Genomic DNA, 17,876 nt, shown 5'->3' with positions numbered 1-17,876 from the left:
GCAAGTGGGACATCTTGCAGTGCTGCAAGGTGAAGGCCCTTGTAATGAGTGGCTCAAATGAGGCAGACAGTAACGAGTTGTCCAGGAATGGTTTATTGGCTCCTGCCTGGCAGAAGGAAGAGTGTCACTGTGATTTGTACTTACCTAGCTATGCAATTGAATTTTATCCTTGAACTTGATTCCTGGCACATGGCATTTGCACAGGGTTCTTAATTAGAAGAATTCATCATAAACATGGACATCTTTCTCTTGTTATTGTGGCAGGGGAAAGAGATTAATCACATCCTCAGAAATTCCTCAGAAATGCATCTGTTGTGTACTATTTCATGAAATTGGCAATCCTTGATGTCTGCAGAAAGATGAGGTTCCATTTGATATTACTGTGCTACCACTATTATGCTTGTAATTAGTTAATGAACTAGTGACTTTTGAGTTGAGGTAGTTCCACAAGGCTTGCTATCTGTTGATCAGCAAATGCTTGAAACTTGCATATTCAGAAGTATCTAGATCTGCTGGGATAAAGGGAGAAAATCATGGCATGTTTAAATTTTTCACAGCAGCCCTCTCTTAAAACATCTATGTTCTCTTCTCCCATACTGCCACTAGAAAGGAAGGAACAGAGTGCAAGAAAATAATTTGCTATGATAATTTCAAAATGAGCAGCTTGGTTTGGGGCAGATCTTGCACCCTGCGTTCTCTCTCTGCCCTCCCTCAGGTGGCCACGGCATGCCATTTTGAAAGCATTCAAAGAAGAGAAAGTTCATTGTCTGTGCAAAGTTCAAGAGTTAGAGGTTAAAAACGGCTTATTAGGTTCTTCTATGTGAAACCTAGCTTCCAGCACCAGGGATTAATTGCTTACCTTTAGGTTTTGAAGGGTCTGTGTCTTTTGCAGAGAATAAAGCAAGAACATCTTGCTCGCTGCAAAGCATGTCAGTATTATTTGAAATGTTTGCCAGGGGTGCAGCAGGGCCCTCCTCCTAAGATAGGAACTATTGGACTGATGCAGAATGGATTTTGGTGGGTTTTTAGCCAATAACCTCAATTTATCTCCTTGGGGAAATGTTTTAGCTGGTTTGTTTCCTTTCTTCCTCTCCAGATGGATATCATAGTATTAACAGATGGCTAAGGAGAAGTGTTTCCTTCCCTGACTAAAAAGGAAGTGAACATATGGAAGCTGTCTCAGACATGAGCTTTGAGCCCTCTTTTAACTTGGCAAAGACTTTGCTCTCAACCCTGGAGCCTTGAGGAGCAACACCAGTGTGGCAGGCAGAGGCATATGGGGAAGCCCACATAGGCAGCTTACAGGAAGAACGGAGTAAGTGTGTTTTGAGGAGGCCAGTGCTGTAGCAGGTGGGCACACTTGTACTGTACTGGGCCAAATCCCACTCTGGCTCTCACAGTATGTCAAAGTTGGGATTTTCAGCTGCTTCTGTCCTTTAAGCATGAAAGCTAGGTCATCAGTGGTATGACTGGAGAGGAGACGAATATTTGTCTATGTGTTAATGAAGACCTGCTCTTCAGTGACTGCTTTGCACTGCTGGAAGCAGTTGATTAAATAAAACACTGTGGGTTTTAGATTAGCAAGGTCTTTCGGGTGAAGGACTTGGGTAGTTCTGGAAGTAGATGTTTGATGAAGCTGTTTTGTGCTTTGCAGTTTTCCCTTTGAGCTGAGATGGAAAGGGAGTGTTAATCACTTTTCAAGGGTGCTGCAAGACATGACTGCAGTCTTGTGAACTTCATTGATTGTGCCCTCCAAAAGATCTTGCTGGAACCATGCAAATGGCAGAAGCGGTAGACAGCTGTGGTGGCTTGCTGAAAGAAGCAAGAATATTTGATTTGAGAGCCTGCAAGCAATTATTACTGCTCCTCTTGCTCTGAGAAGGCACTAATCTCTGCAGGTTACGATGAGCAGCTATGCCATTCTGGCAGATTTTGCCAGCTGCCAGTAGGGACACTGCTTGGGAGGCTGTGAAACACAGGAGCAACTAGTCTTACCAAGACATCCCTCCATGTGTCTGCAAATAATGCCTGTATTTCCTTGTCCCTGGGTACTGCCTCCCCTTTGGGCTGTGAGAGAGGCAGAGGCTGAGCCAGTACAGTCCCATACCTGCAGGAGATGTGGGCCCTGCTAGGTCTAGAGACAGAGGTCATCTTCCAGTAACTGGGCTGAGAAGACACTGAGGGATGTTAGTTGTATTAAGAAGGAGTGTGGGGGGGGGGAAACAGGAGAAGCAAAAGCCAAGTTATCACCACCAGATGCTGGCGGTGGTCCCTGAGGAAAACTATTTTTGCTCTGTTGCCATGATGTTTGTACTCATGGTTAAAGCACTTGGGTGGAGGTGAAGACAGCATTCTGGTAATGTTTTGCTTCAGATGGGTTGACTGCAAAGAGAATTCCTATTGTTAGCCTGGTATTAACCAGGGGCTTATGGGAGGGATGATGGCTGTTAGTTGCCTGGTAACATGAAAGTTTGCAGTGAAGGGTAACATAAAGTCATTATTAACTAAAAGAAGTTGAGGGAGTTCCTCTTAGTTAAAAACTTACTACTTCGCACAGGTTAACACAGTGCTCTGGGAAGAGATTGACGGGGTGAATGTGTGTAGGAAAACAGAGGGTGGGGATGGGTGTTCTATATATGCTTTTCCCACTTGCTGCTTCCCTACAAAATTTATCAGTCATTTGGAAATTGGTTCTGGCAATATTGCTCTATATGTTATAAGAGGAGGAGTCTGTCAAAGGCATACCTGATGGGTGAGGGAGTAATTGTAGGATCTTTCATCTGTTAAGGTGTTACCAGGGTAGAGATGGTCATTTGCTGGGGTGGTTGCTGCACCCCCATCTCCAGCTGACCACCGAGTGGAGGACAGGGTGGAAAGGTGCCAGTTGGACCAGCAGCTCTCAGTTCAGCTCCAAGGACAGCTGGAGCAGCCTTGCTGGAAATATCCTTCCAGTTTGAGACACTAGTCCAAATGGCTCCATAACTCAGAGAGTGAATATTAACCTGTAGATAGAAAAGGCTCACAGCCTCTTACTCAGTGCATCTAAGTGGCATGGGATGGGAAGAGCTTGCAGGGGGCCTGGCAGGATGGATAAAGAAAGCTAACTTGGACAGGAAGCATATTGCAAGTGGCAAGATAGGACCAACTTTGTTTCCTTGTGCTTTTCCCCCTGGCTCTAGACCACAGAGAACAGCAGTTATTTAACATCCCTGTAGACCTTCCTCATTTTCAGAAGAGGAAAAAAAGGGACACTATTTTTTTTAGGAAACCAAAGATATGGTTGCATTCACAGTTTCTGAACTGAGCTGTCTGGGAGATTTGTACACATTATTTGTGTGGGTATATACTGAAAGCCTTGAAGTTCTCATTGCAGAGACTTTTTTCAGTACAGAGGAATTTTATCATCTTTGTACTCATTTTCCTGTTTTGTTTAAAGCAGTAATTCAGGTCTATTGTTTCTCCTACTTCTTTGAGTGGTACAAACAAAATACTAGCAAGCCATTTGGACACCTGAGCAAAAGCACTGGAGATCAGAATGCCTCCCTGTATTCACCAAAAGAATTGACATACTTGCCTAATAAGAAGCCAAACCTGATCAATTTGGCTGATGTGCTTCCATCCCCACCAAGCAGAGGTTTGTCTTGAATACCTTTAGTGTAAAAGCCCCGGAGGCATCCTGCAGAAATGGATAGTGGAGCAGGCAGCTCTGGGATCCAGCTGCCTTCCTTCCTCTCAAGCTTCTCTTGTCTTGGGCACCCATAAGCAGGATTTGGGGCATCCAAGAGCTGGGGACAGGCCAGGTTACCCTCCTGTGTGAGGGTGGGCTTACTTAAGATGGGATCACTCACACATACATCCTTTGATAAAGTCACCAGTGACTTGCAGCGGATAGACCCCTCTTTAGCTGGAGCTGATCTCTGAGCCTTGCAGCAGAGGCCCCACCAGCAAAAACTGGTGAAGTGCTTTCAACTCCATTGATTAAAACCACAATAAATGAGCATTTACTTGTGATTGTTGTATTATCTCAGCCCACAGGATTTTAATAGATTTTTGTAGTGTTCCTAAGTTAATCAGCCTTCTTGAGATAGATATCTCTTTTCTCGACACCTATCAGCATGTCTTAGACCTGGCACAGTAGGACTTGAGCTGTTGACACTGCTTAATGCAGAGATATAAATTGCTGTTGCTTTGCCTTCGCCATGGTGCGTGGTCTGTGTCAATTGTCTCTCTCAAAGGCAGCCATTTCTGAAGCAGTCTTTCTCATATTACAATTTTGCCTTCATTGAGGAAAATCACTTTTCTGCAATGAGAAACATGATTTCTTCCCTAGTCTGTGACTAAAGATCAATGAACTTTTGAAAGATACCTTATTGTTGGGTGGAGTCGCGGGAGACAAGCCTCACGGCATTGTGGTCAGCAAGTCTCGTTTATTGTAATAATCTACACATACTTATAGTACTACTAATTAGCTCATACATATTGCAAAAGCTGAGCTCCTTATTGGTGGGAGCTATTCCATGAGATCTGCAAACATAGGGGTCTTATTTTCTCTTCCATATGGTTTCTTTCAGCTTACTTATCTGGACTCACATCCTGTTGTTTATACAACTCCTTGCTCAAGGATTTAGTATCCTTGCCAAGTCTGCATCTTTATCAATCCTACAGTGTCATCATGACCTTTGCTTTTTAGCCATTCTTCAGAAAGACTCTCAACACCTTATTACTATCCTCTAACAAAATTTCATTTTGTTTTTGTTAGAATTTCATTTTGTTAGAATTTCATTTCTAACAAAATATTCATTTTCTTGTTCCACATGACTGACAGATATGTATCAATTCCAGGCCTCTAGTGTTGCAGTACAAAGCTCTGCTGCTTGTGTTTAAGGAGCGATTATTCATTTGCAGGACCTGTACCAGCCAGTTACCCTCTGTGAACTGGCATACAGACATGGGTAGTGTGCAGTCCCAGTGTATCAGCAAGATAGGTGTGCAGAAATTGCTCCATTTTATGATGGACATACCTCACAAAGGTTTGATGGTGGGAGACAATTTTCTGTTGTTTAACTTCATCAGTTTCTAATGAAGTGTGCTACTAAGCTCTTCTGCTCCACCAACTTGGGGCATTGGTTCCTAAAGTGTCAGCTTTCCAAAATTATCCGAATGTACCAAGTGTTTGACTCTTATAAAAAGATAAAAGAAATGTTCTGGCAAAAGGATACCTTTTTTCCTTCTTCTGGAAGGATTCTCCTGTGGGTAACTTTGATGCTTAACGTGACTACAGTTAGTTGTATTTGAGGAGTAAATAGCTGTCAATCAACTTTTTTTGTCTTTTTCATGTTCTTTGGAGTAGCCTGTGAATGACATGCTGAAAAACAAGCTGTTGACCAAGCTGTGTGTTGCTATGGCAGGCCTGGAAAACAGTCTTATGATACTTGTTTCAAGGCTTCTGTAGATCACTACCAGACCCTGAAGTAAACTCTAGCATTGAAGGAAAAGTTGGCTTTACATTATTTGTGCTGGTCTTGTAAGCTGCCTTTGGCTGAGCTGTTTTGGGAAGAAGACGAAAAGACTGAAAGTGGATGCTCCTAACAGTCTGATGGGTGTTCTGAGAAAAGTTAGTCACAAGAGCTCCCCAAGAGATAAGGAGTGCAGTGATGTGCTGCTGATCAGCGTGGGCAGGAAGCAACACCATGCTGGGTGCAGGCGTCAGAAATGGCTTTGGTGAATGAAGTGGGCAGAGCCCTGCAATCGCAGTGGGTCTGAGGCAGGAGCTGAGCATCTCCTCTCAGCACCCTGCTCCCAGGGAGGAGGCTCTGCCACAGCCACAGCACACTGCGAGGTTTCCTTCTCAGGTAACTGGGAACTGGTTCTGTGTGCACTGGGTAAGGACCTAGCTTTAAAAAAACCAAAAGCAAGAAACAGGCTAAAAAGTACTGTGGTATTGCTATGGTATTGCTATGGTAACAAACATCTAGAAATTCAGGCAGAGCTCTGTATCAACTGTAGGCTTGGGCTTTATAGCCTGTGCCCTGGTGGTTGCATATGCAATCAGAGACAGAAATGTTGCTGTAAAGGGAAACAGCAGCAGGTTTATGATACCTTGGGATCTTTCCAAATATGAGACCTACTGCTCCCTCTGCTCGAGGCAAGCTAGGAGCAGTTGCAGGCAGTTGGTGTGGGTCTGTCACTGCATGTTTGCTACCCATCCAGGCAATGAGAGATGAGCGGCCAAACGCATTCTGCCGCACTGCAATATCCTGCAGTTTGAGTTTAAGAACAGCTTGGGTCTTTCATCAGACATTCAGAGGGCTTAGACTAGCTGAAGAAATGGGTATCATTTGCAGCTTCCAGCAGCACATTCAGTGGCAGGCCTGGGAGAAGGCAAAGGGAGTTCAGCTTCTTCCCTGGTGTGGTGCTTATTTGTCTGTGCAGTGGTTCTGGGTTTTGCTTTGTTTTCATTCTTGTTTTCCGTTTTTGCACTGTTTTGGGCAGTGTTAAGATTGTACTAGAGGGAAGGTGCCAGTAGCAGAGCATGTTGAGTTTCTGGCAGAGATGGAGCAGGTCCTTCAAAGCATACCTACAGCATGGGGTTTCTTGGTAGCTTGGATAGCCATTTGCCTCTCCACAAGCATCTGCTGGAAAACGCAGCAGGACTGGGCGATAGATAAGGAGAAAAAGGGAAGGAACTTCCAGAATGGCAATTACAGCAGTGTAGGGGACCCTGCTATAATTACAGAGGCTGATGTTACAAGAGGAGAAGACCTGTCCTGAGAAGGTCTGGCTTTGGAGAGGAGAAAAGACCTCAAAACGACAAAGGTGATGAGGGAACTGGACCATCTCTCTTGCGAGGAAACGCTGAGAGAGCTGGGCCTGCTCAGCCTCTAGAAGAGATGACTGAGAAGGGACCTTTTCAGTATGTCTAAGTATCTTGAAGGGAGTGTGTCAGAGGATGCAGCCAGGCTCTGCTGGGTGGTGCTGAGCAATAGGACAAGAGGCAAAGGGCAGGAAATGATGCACCTAAACATGAGGAAGAACTTCTGTTCTCTGTGGGTGACCATCCACATGGAACAGATTGCTCAGAGAGGTTGTGGAGTCTTCCTCACTGGAGATACTCAAGAGCCGTTTGGACACAATCCTGTGCTGTGTGCTCTAGGATGACCCTGCAGGTCATCCTCCTGGGCAGGGAGGCTGGACCAGATCACCCCCTGTGGTCCCTTCCAACTTTACCCATTCTGTGATTCTGTGAAAATGCTGCCTCCTAAAAAAAAAAAAAAGTCTTGTTTCCTACATCCCTCCCTAAGGATGATCCTGACAGGATCCTAACATGTGTAAAGAAAGCTGCCTCTTGGAATGAAAAGACTTCTCTGGCTTAGTGCTGCTCTGGCTCCGCTTCGGACCAAGTTGTGGGCCTGACTATGATTTCAGGCTTCAAATTTGTTAAAGCTACTGTGTGTGAGATATCACTGGGGACTTGATCTGGACACTTTTGGCATGCCACTTGTTTCTGTTCTACTTTGCATGTGATTGCAGGGAAGCAGAGGAAGAACTCCGGGGAGTTCAGTCTCTGCATGAGGACATACGTTGGCATGTAATTATGTGCAGTCATGCCAGTTAAAGCTTTTAGTGGACATTCATGGTAGAAGTAGCTTTGTATTAACAATTATAATTCAGGATTGCCCTTTTTGCTGAGTGCCTAACTCTACAACTTTAAATACACGTTTTTTATTTTGACCTGGGGAGGAAGTGGACAAGAGGGAGAGCTGTAGGCTGTGTGAGTGACAACTGTATAAAGAGCTGTATCTACTGACAGATCATGAAGAGTCCTTAATCAGTACATGTTGCTTAAATATCTGTTAATTAGGGAGCAAGATTGAAGAATGCTGTCCTGGCAGTTGGCTGGATTGTGAGCACTGAATGTTACTCACTGAGCATGAGAGCTACTGTGCATGTTCTGGCTGCAGGGACCTCACTGGCAGCTGCCTTTGTGCTAATCAAAAGTAAGATTTGAACAGGTAAATCTGCTTTGTTCAGTACAAAGTGCTCTGCTAAGGAGTGTTGCTTTTTATTGGCATTTGGGTGTGTTGCTGGTCCAACCACCTTCAGCTCTGGCAGAGAGAAAGTGCCTGGAATAGGGCATGCAGATGAATACAGTGCCTGGGTGCTGCTGGTCCACAGTCTTGCCATGGTCAGACTCATACAGAATACTTTTTACATTCAGCCAGTTATGGTAAGAAATGCTTATTCCAAACTGTAATGCAGAATTCCAAGCTAATTCTCATTCACCTTTTGTAGTCTAAGGACAGGCCTCCTGCATCTTTGTCCCTGTCTATAACTGTTCTTTCAAGTTCTTGGGTGGCTGGTTTTCAGGGTTTGGAGGTTTTTTTAAGTTTATTTTGTGATATCTTTGGTGCTTGCAACCACAATTCTGCGTTTGATTGGCGTTTTTTTTTTTTTTTTTTTTTGTGTGCTTGGTTTTTTTATCTACTCTGAACAAACCTGTCAGCACATTTCCTTTGTTCATGCTTGTTCATCGCCCGCGTTCCGTTGTGGAGCCAGAAACACTGAAACCCAACAAGAGCAAGCCAGAAATGTGAAGAATGCCTCAACTTTTTTTTCTATTTGGGAGAAAATTAGCTGTTTTACAGATTCCATGTCTCAAACAAGCTGTTTTGCTTTTAACCTTTACATCACCACCACAACCTCCAGCTAAAAATTTGTACATTATTTGTATTCTGGGTAATGAAGGCCATTTACAACATAGTTAAAATGGTTTCTAAACAAGAGCCATTGTCCAGAGCAAATAAAGACTTATAAGAAAGGGAACTTTAGTGTGCTAAGCAGTTTAATTTTTCCAAAATTCTGAAAGATAGTGGAAAATAGGGTCTTCTGTGAGTACTCTGTGTGTGTTTGTTTCTCATTGTTTACTTTTTTGTTGTGGTTGAAATCCTGCTGATGTCACTGGCAATTTTACCACTAAATTTAAGTAGTAAGTTACAGTCAGTCAGACTTTTACATTGAGCACAAAGCCTATGTGCTTCATGTAGCTTTGTGTGGAGAGGAGAAAGCAGATCTCACTGAGCAGTGCTCATCCTCACAAGCAGCCCTGTGGGTTTCATGGAGCTGTGACAGGACTGGATGTGTCTATGTTTATTTTTCTTTCATATTTAGTAAGGCTGCTGAAGGCCTGGGCAAGGTTCTTTGGCCAGTGGCATTTTGAAGCTGTTCTCTCTCTTTGGTGAAAGAGGTCTGTGTGGTGAAAAACGCACCTGCTCGGTGCCCCTTAGGCCCTGGGAGGTAGCGAGGCTGTTGTGTTGCCCAGGGTTATGAATGGAGGTCACTCAATCCTACTGCTTGTACTTAGCTGTCATACTTTGGAAGAGAGGACTCTTCTAAAAAACATCCAATGGATCTTGAGAAGGAAAAACTGTCTTCTTGACAGGATTGGTTATACTCACACAACGCTCCTCTGGGAAGCCAAAGGTTAGGATCACAGCCCCAGCTATCAGAAAGAGACGCTCACATTTCTTGCTATGACCCATACGTGAACTTTGAAAAGTGAAAACTTGCTCACGGAGTGGAAACTGCTGAGCTGATGACTGGGTTGTGAGCCAGCTGGGTGGCCAGGAGAGGAGGGGGGTATGTCAGGAGTGCAGTTTTTGGGTGAGAGGGAAATGGGACTTGGTTGCATGACTCTGGGAGCTTTTTAAAAATGGAATTTGGGCAAAATTTCATTAGTTGAATATGTGGAGGAAAATGCCAGACATATCTTTTCATAAATGAACTCAAAACCAGCAGCTCCCAAAATCTGCCTGATCAGATTTATGGTTAAGCCAGGCTAAAAGAAACAGCTATAGCCTGAGGTTTCTGTAGTGGTGTTATTGCTGACCACAAAAAAGTCAAACATTACTTGATTTGAAAATCAAGTTCTGTGTCCTTTACCTTCTGGGTTTTGAATTTCTAGACATCCACCTTTTTCTTTTTTGCAACTATGACAGCAAAAATTTATCCTGTCCATAGAAAAGCTGTGAGTTCTCGTAACAACATAGCCCAGGAGTTGTATCTTTGCAAGATGTCTTTACACTACAGAACTTTGAGCATTGTGTGTGCAGAATCAGATGATGCCCTTTGTATTGGACAGGGATTGATTGAGTGATGCATTTTAAAGATCCTCACTATCATTGACTTTGTTTTGCTGCAGTTTGCACCTGCAGAATGAGACAAGGGGCTATGTGAGGGACTGCGGCACTTTGCGCATGGGCAGAACTGTATTTCCATGAGCAGTGGTCGTGGCCATACCTGTCCTGAGTGTATTTTTGTGATGCTTCAGTGGTTCTGCTCTTCCTTATGTGCCCAGCTCTTTCCTGGTTGACAGTGATTAAATGGCAGAGCTGGGGGGCTGTTGAGGAGGCCTCTATTATTTGTGTGATTGAAGTCTCGAATGACAGAGGCCTGCATAGTGTAACACAGGTGTTTTTCATATTTGACAGGCATTTATGAGCCTGCTGCATGATTCTTCATTGGTATGCATCCTTGATTAAATTTGCTGTTGGGGAGGTGAATTTAATGCCTTTGCAAATGGAGACCCAAGCAGAATCAGAGTGCAGCTCTTAGGGTTTTGTCTGTTCGCACTGATTGCTAGGTCCTGGAATTGGAGCAATGCAGTAACTGAAAAACTGATCAATTAAAATGGAATATCATTTGGCTCCTAAACAAAATGGCAATGGCCCAATAGTCTCAAATCTTCACGGACAGATAGGCAGTGACTTTTTCCACTGTTAGAAAACAATGTTGCATGCTGCAGGGCTGAATGCCTGGCAGAGAAGATGTCTGCGTGAAGAAGGTCTTATACAAAAAGACTCATTTTTGTAATAAATCACGGATATGTATGCACCATCACTATTGTCACTGCAGAAGGAATGTCAGTACAGTCCTTGGGAGTAGATCTCATAGCTTCAAACCTCCAAAATACAAGTCTACATTGCGAGCTGAAGGTCATTCTTGGAATTCTCCAAGAAACCAGGTCATGATTCGGTGGCAACATGAGGAGTTATATTAAGTCACTCTGCTCAATGTCACTTTGGTTGTTGGTTTACAGACAATTTGCATTTTCATATTGGGTCTGTCTGACTCCTAAACAATATGTCCTGCCAAAAGCCTTTCTTTGTGATGTTCAAAAGCTAATGTGAGGAGGAGCTGTGTGGAGCATTGTGGTAAATTACCTGACTCATCAAGGTCAGGTCCTGCTCAGGTGTTATTTCCTGGAAACACAAGGTCCGTGCAGGTTCTGGGGCTGTGGGCCAGCCTTCAGAAGCAGCATGGTACTGGGCCCAGCTGGCACAAAGGCAGGAAGGAGTGTGGCTGCTGAGGCCAGACTGCCACCTGGCTCACTCTGCAGGATATGCAGTGCTTCTCACCTGCCTGGTGCAGCTACTGTGACAGGTGTGACAGGATCAGTCTGGTGATTAACATGGGGAGAGAGGAGAGAGTTGGTGCAGAATTGGATTATACTTAAAATCATGACTGTTTGAGCAAGACCTGCTAACAAAAACACACTAGGAAAAAATTTTTCCTTGTTGGAAGCCAGGGAGAAATTCCCACCTCCTGCTGTGGGGCTGGCTTTGTCCCTGGTGGGGGTGTGAAATGTCCTGAGGTGTACCCTTGTCTTCCTGGCTCAGCTGTGCATGTGCACAGTATTTCTGTGGAGTGTGAATGTTGGCTAATTGCAAAGCCACACTATTTTATTCTTAATCTTCTCATCTCCATTTAAAGCTCTAGCTCTTGAGGATGAATGATTAAAAAGGTACTTTAGCTTCCTTTTTCTAGCCTTAGCAAAAAGCCCTTGCAGGGTAATCTTGAAGGAAAAGAAAATGAGCCCCAAGCTTAATATAATTAAATACTTTAATACTTTGGGTGAGTGATGCCTGCTTCTCAGTGTTAGCTGACCTCTGTTCATCTCTTAGATAACCAGTTCACTGCTTACTATGGTAGCAGCTTATGAAGCCTAAAGTTGCTTTCTCCTTTTCTGTGAAAATATCCGTGGCGGCATCTGTCACTCCAGACAGTTGTGATTCACTGGGAGGAAAGGACTGAATGTAGGTCACTTGAGTTCAAAGGGAATAGACTAGATATCAGCACGGCAGGCACATACACATGTTGTGTCTGTGCAGATAGCGTAGGTGGGGAGTGGGCAGAGAGAGGTGCAGCTTATGTGACTGATGATTTATGAAGACATAGACCACCCTCATTTGAACTGTCTTGTTGGCTTTTTGGCTGTTACAAGGTAACCATGGGGGCATCATCTTGATACAGAATGCTATATGTCAGTCTGTCTTGATATAGGTGCTATAAATCAGGGTTCAGGTGACAACCAAGTGGCCACTGAGCATCTAATGCTTAGAAGACAAATAACAAAATATTGTTCTTTTTCTTCTTTGTTTTCCTAAGTCAAAATCACTGGGAAACCAGAGGCATTCTTTGCATATTTAAATGTCTCTGAAGACGGGGATATTTTTCCAAAAGAAAAAAATGCATCTTCACGTAGCATTTTTTACTCTGAAGGACCTCAAAACACACTTTTACAAATAGTGTAGGTATGACCTTTAGTAGAGCAGTATTCCTACATACAGTAAGTAACCTGGATGGCTTTTGCTGAGGAGATTTCCTGTGTGATACTAAACAGATGTCTGAATGGCCTAGTCCCTTAGGTGGTGTCATGGATCTTTGTGGATGTGCTTGGAAAACAAGTGCCGTTTCAGGGAACAGCAACCCTACAGACATCACACTCCCCTCTTGTGCTGGTAGCCAGCAGTTTTGAAGGCCATTCACTCACTGTTTTTCATGGGGTTTTCCACATTGTTTTTCTCCTGGAGTGGAATACAAAAGCATAAAGGTTTCTACAAGCAAAAGTGGCAGTGTTCATGTCACAACAAAGTTTGCTGAATAGAGAACAAATGACATTACTCCAAGGTATGAGATAGACTGAACAAACATAGAAACCAGATGTATGCAAGTCTGGACATGTGGGTGTTTATACAAAATCAATGTATGTAAATATCATAAATATATTAAACCAAAAAATTATATTGTACATTTTCATAATAGACATCTGTGTGCACTAGACTTGAAGCTGAGGAAAGAAATGGGCCTTGGCAACTGCATTACCTCATCTGGGGTCTGGATTTCTGTGGTTCTGAGCAGCCTCATTTCCTCCAAGCTGTTTGGAAGAGAGTGCCCTCAGGTATCTGAAGCCCTTTTGGCTTCCATTACTTTGCTTTATTTGACACTCCTGAAAACAAAAGACCAAAAGGATACCTTAGGGCATCATGTCCCCTCCCTCCAGTTATGGGCATGTCTTCCTGCCTCTGGGCAACTGGGCCAGAGCACTGTTTAGGGTCTAACCCTTGTTAACTGCTGAAAGTCTTTCCAGGATCGAATAGCTGGGTCAAAGATGGACACACTTTATAGAAGTCATCTCCTGCTGTATATCTATATATACTATATCTGCCTTGGCCAGCAGCAGAGCAGGATAAACAGTAGTATTGTGCATCTGTCACATGAGAGGTTGTATAATAAATCCCAGCTTCTCAGGTTATCATTCTACAATGAATATACATCAGGACTGCATTCAGAGGGGAAACCAAGTTGGCAGGATTTATGAATTGATTGTTAATCTAAGTGGGCATGGAGAGAGGTTAGTTGGTGCAGAAGCCAGTCACTGCATGTGGAAGTAACTTGTTTGCACACAGTGTGGTGCTGAGCTCCTGTAACCAGCACGGCAGCAAATACCCCACACTCTTTGGGCTGCTGTTCGCAAGATGAGTGACACTGATGTGTGCTGCCGTGCTGGCACTTGCGCACTCTGCATTACTTTTCGCTGCCCTCCGGTTGTCAACCCATGCTGCCTTGCATATCTTTGAGAGCGGGGCAAAGTGATCCAGCCATGCTTCCTGGAAGCATATCTTCCCTCCTCTAGACAAGGACTGCAGGATCTGGATGAGATATTACAGGAGGAATGCTTCTCCACAGAGACACTAAAGAGATGGCTAAGTAGGATCATTAGGCAGAGGCCACATGGCTGCCTCAGAAGCAAGACTGCGAGTACTTACACATGAAAACAAGGAGTTGGGAGTGTGGTAGGGCAGACACCACCTTTCTGTGTGCTGAGAAGTTGGATGAGGGTATCAGAGAACCCTTGCTCATGATAGAGGCAGTAATTTAATTACTCAAGGGGGTTTTTTTGCTGCTCCCTCTGTAAATTTTCCACACACTCTGTTGCTCTCTTGTGTTGCTTTCTTCGCTAAAACTCCCCAAAAGACCAGCTGTCAAACCACAGCAAGTTTGTGACCAAAGAAAGTGACCAAACCTTGTCCATCAACACATTGTTGTGACCTGTAAGTCAGCAACACCCTGTTTCTAAACTCTTCACACCAACAACCCATGTCTGCTTGTGACTGACATCGTGGTAGTGTGTGATATTCACCTAATCCATGCTGCAGGCAATAACATGGAATACATTGTGCCATCTTCTGTATCTCTTGGAGGAGGGTCTGAAAGTAGCATCCAAAAATTGCTGGTTGTAGGGAGGACGTTGCTGTGGAAACCAAACACAGAAATGTAGTTGTTTCTCCTTTCTTATCTTGTACAGACTTTCCACCTTTGCAGGCCACATTGTTGAGGACACTTTCCTTGTCCATAACTCAATGTTTGGCAAAGCTGTGAGGGAAGAAAAGAAGAACGAAATAGAAAATATTTGGTGGAATGACATGACTTTCTAGTCATGAGACAGGTGTAGAGAGAAAGGTCTTCTCAGGGCAAAACCAGAAGAGAGAAGAGATGCAAGTCTTGCAGAGTTGGCAGAGAATTGCCTCTGCTTGGACAGAAGGCAATAAATGCCCAGAGACTATGGAAAAGAATAGTGAGGTGGAGAGGCACTTTGGGCAAGCAACAGTACTGGAAAGCAAGCCCCAGCAGTCAACCTCTGTTTCTCACTTTCACCATCCCATGGCAACTACAGCTCTGTCACAGAGCCTGGAGAAGCCCTGTGAGCTGCTCACCATGGGCTCTTCTCAGAGGGCATTGGAAATAGCCCTATTGGGAGTCAACTGCTGGTCTCCAGTTTGGAACTGGCAGCAGGCCTCAAGACTGCCCAGTGTTAATGGCAGTGGAAATTGTTTGTGACCAGTTAGGTGCTGTGGGAACTGATCGAGTTGCTTTACTGTTTCCACTGTGTTACTCCAGTTTGTGCAAGCTACAAATGAAACATTCAAATTGGTCTCTGGGCTCTGCTGTCAGCACTTGCACTTGTTCTCGAAGAACAGTGATGGTTCTATTTAACTGTGGTAATTTTTATTAAAATTTCATAGTAGAAGTTCCATAAGTGCATGGTTCCCAAACCACACTTAAAATGCTTTACACAGTTTAACAAAGCATGAATAAAATAGGCCCTGTGCTGTCAGGCACAGGCTTTTGTCTCTGAGGACTGTGAGCAGTTTTTTGGAGAGGAGTACAGACTATTTCATGAGACATAACGAAAGCCATGTGTGCACTGGGATTCCTAGCCCCAGCTGGAAATGCGACACACCGTCTAAAGCAAACGCTTTTGGCAACAGGTTATTTAGCTCACGTGATCTTGCAGGTTCAGCCCATAGGGAGTAGCTTGCTCCCTCGGAATTTTTCCAGAGTTGCTGCAGCTCTCAGTCCTGCCCTGTCTGTGATCTGCGCCATTCATAGCCCATCCATGTGCCAGCGTATGGGTTACAGAGCTGAGCAGCACCTGTCTCTGAAGCATCCCCAAGCACTGCTCTGTTTACCAGCATCTCACTGCTGGTGATGGGGCTGTGCTGGCTTGTCCTCTCCAGGACTTGTCTTCAGGTCACTGGGACAGTGCATGGAGCATGTAGAGTGAGCCCACAGAGAAGTGCCGCACCATGCGGGCCCCAGCAGCACCGGTGGGGTTTGCAGAGGTGACTTGGCTCTGACCTTTGTTCTGAGGGAATGAGGATTTGCACAGCCAGCAAGTTTGTATCTCAATCTGATACAATCTGGGTTGTTTCAATCTGGGTTGAAATTGGCATTAAACCAGTTCAGAGGAGGGAAATCTGCTGGGGGGAGTTGGACGTGCAGAACTTGTGGGAGGGAGGTGCTGGCAGGGTTGGGGGTTGTGGCAGCGACAGTGTGTGAGGCTGTGGCAGCGGGGTAAATTGAAGGGGGGCTTCAAGAGGGAAGAAGGTTTGGTGAAGTTGTTACTCCCTGGTTTGCTTTGTGTCCATATTGGTCAACTAGACCTTCTGGTCAGTTAGGTATTCCATGGAAAGACACTTACTAGGGATGGCTTGGAATTGAAGCTTTTCACTTCTGGGGTTTGACAGAGCTGAAGCAATTGTGAAAATGAGCTTAAAACAAAGGCGAAGAATGGCACCCCCTGCTCCATTAATTGTGCTGGTGCTAAACACTTGTAAGAAGTGCAAGAGCTGCAGAGTATACGTCCTGTCACATAAAACTGCTGTTGGACTAATTTCACAGTAACTGTAAAATTATTAATTGCATTTACCTTTGAGAGTTTTACATACCTTACTCTAATTAAATAATGATTCCTCATGACCCCTGGAGTATGGTTATTCTTTTTGAATTTGGCCAAGCCTGCTGTTAAAAAAATGCATCTTGGGACCCTGAATTCCCCAGCTCTGGTTTTAGTGGCTGTTAGCACGATGTGGCAGCTGCTGTGCCTGTGTCTGATGGCAGACTGTGACAATGCATAGAGATGAATGGCACTGTCTGTATTACAGTCTTGCTATTTCACAAGGAATCTGGCCTAGAGGAATATCCCTGTGTTAGTTGACAAATGAGGCTCTCAAGTTTTCATGGACATGCATGGCATTAATTCCTTTCCCTTAATCCCTCATTTACAAAGTTAATTTTTCTATTTAAATAGTTTCCGGCCTCTCAAACCGTGTCAAAACACAAATAAGAATATGCTATCAACAGCACAAGAGCATCTGAGTCCATTTGGTCACTGAAAGGCAAAAGCATATGTGAAAATGAGAAATGGTGAAATAAGATTAGAAAGTTTACAGTATTTCCTGAAATTTTGATATGTGAAATTTTTTTGAGGTCTCAGCAATGTTTGGGACAAAACTTAATTCGTGCAAACTGTTTGCTAATCCCTAGTCTAGACACTCACATTTCCAGTGCCTATTCATCTTTATTTCTGCTTCCATGTAGCACTTTTTTTTTTGCTTTTGATCTATCAGAGAGCATCAGTCATAAGGAACTGGGCTCTTCTGCTCCCCTAACTCGCACTTGTAGTTCCAGCCCCAAGCATGGGGATACAGGGCATGTAACTACGTCAAGGACCTAGGGGTATGAACTGTCCTGTTGGTATGGTAAAAGTCTTGACTCTGCACTCAGCTGTACATACTGTGCCTTTAACATACCAAAGCTAATATCTGCTTATATTGACTTCTTCCTGAAGTGAGAGGTGTTAATGTGAAGAGACAGGAAAGAGGGGGGTAGACATTAGTCCACCCTTCTCACAGGGTTTGGCAGGGTTTCATAGAGAACCTGCACTGTTCCTGTCACGTATCATTTGACTTCACAGCAATAAACGTCCTGTAGTCCAACATCTGTGTTCTAGGAATATAATCTGATAGAGCAAGGCACTCCTTAAAGATAAGCTTTATATTCACTTTGTCAGGCTAGTTCATAGCTGTCTAGTCTCCACTCTGGATTGTGTTTGCTCTGCTTTTTTAATCTGCCTTTGCTGCCGTGTGGTTTGTAATGAGCTGTAATGTCTAGGGCTTTTCTGAGGAGTTGCCACTGTGCTGTCTCTGCCATGTTTAGTGTCAGCACAGACCTGCTGGACTGTAAAGGTCTGCCGC

At 44.1% G+C, this 17,876-nt stretch overlaps 1 protein-coding gene across 2 annotated transcripts in view; it reads left to right on the top strand.

The window, feature by feature from the left end:
* The first annotated feature begins 8,167 nt into the window (after positions 1–8,167).
* The window catches only part of GALNT16 (polypeptide N-acetylgalactosaminyltransferase 16), a 51,478-nt gene continuing 41,769 nt past the window's right edge, over positions 8,168–17,876 (top strand). For both annotated transcript variants that reach the window (XM_008639524.2, XM_017742185.1), the window contains exon 1: positions 8,168–8,227. In XM_008639524.2, coding sequence (XP_008637746.2) covers positions 8,183–8,227 — 45 coding nt within the window. In that variant the 5' untranslated portion in view covers positions 8,168–8,182. The remainder of the gene's footprint in view (positions 8,228–17,876) is intronic.

This window comes from Corvus brachyrhynchos, unplaced genomic scaffold, assembly GCF_000691975.1.
Source record: "Corvus brachyrhynchos isolate BGI_N302 unplaced genomic scaffold, ASM69197v1 scaffold115, whole genome shotgun sequence".
NCBI lineage: Eukaryota > Metazoa > Chordata > Aves > Passeriformes > Corvidae > Corvus > Corvus brachyrhynchos.
This window is presented reverse-complemented; position numbering and strand designations above follow the sequence as displayed.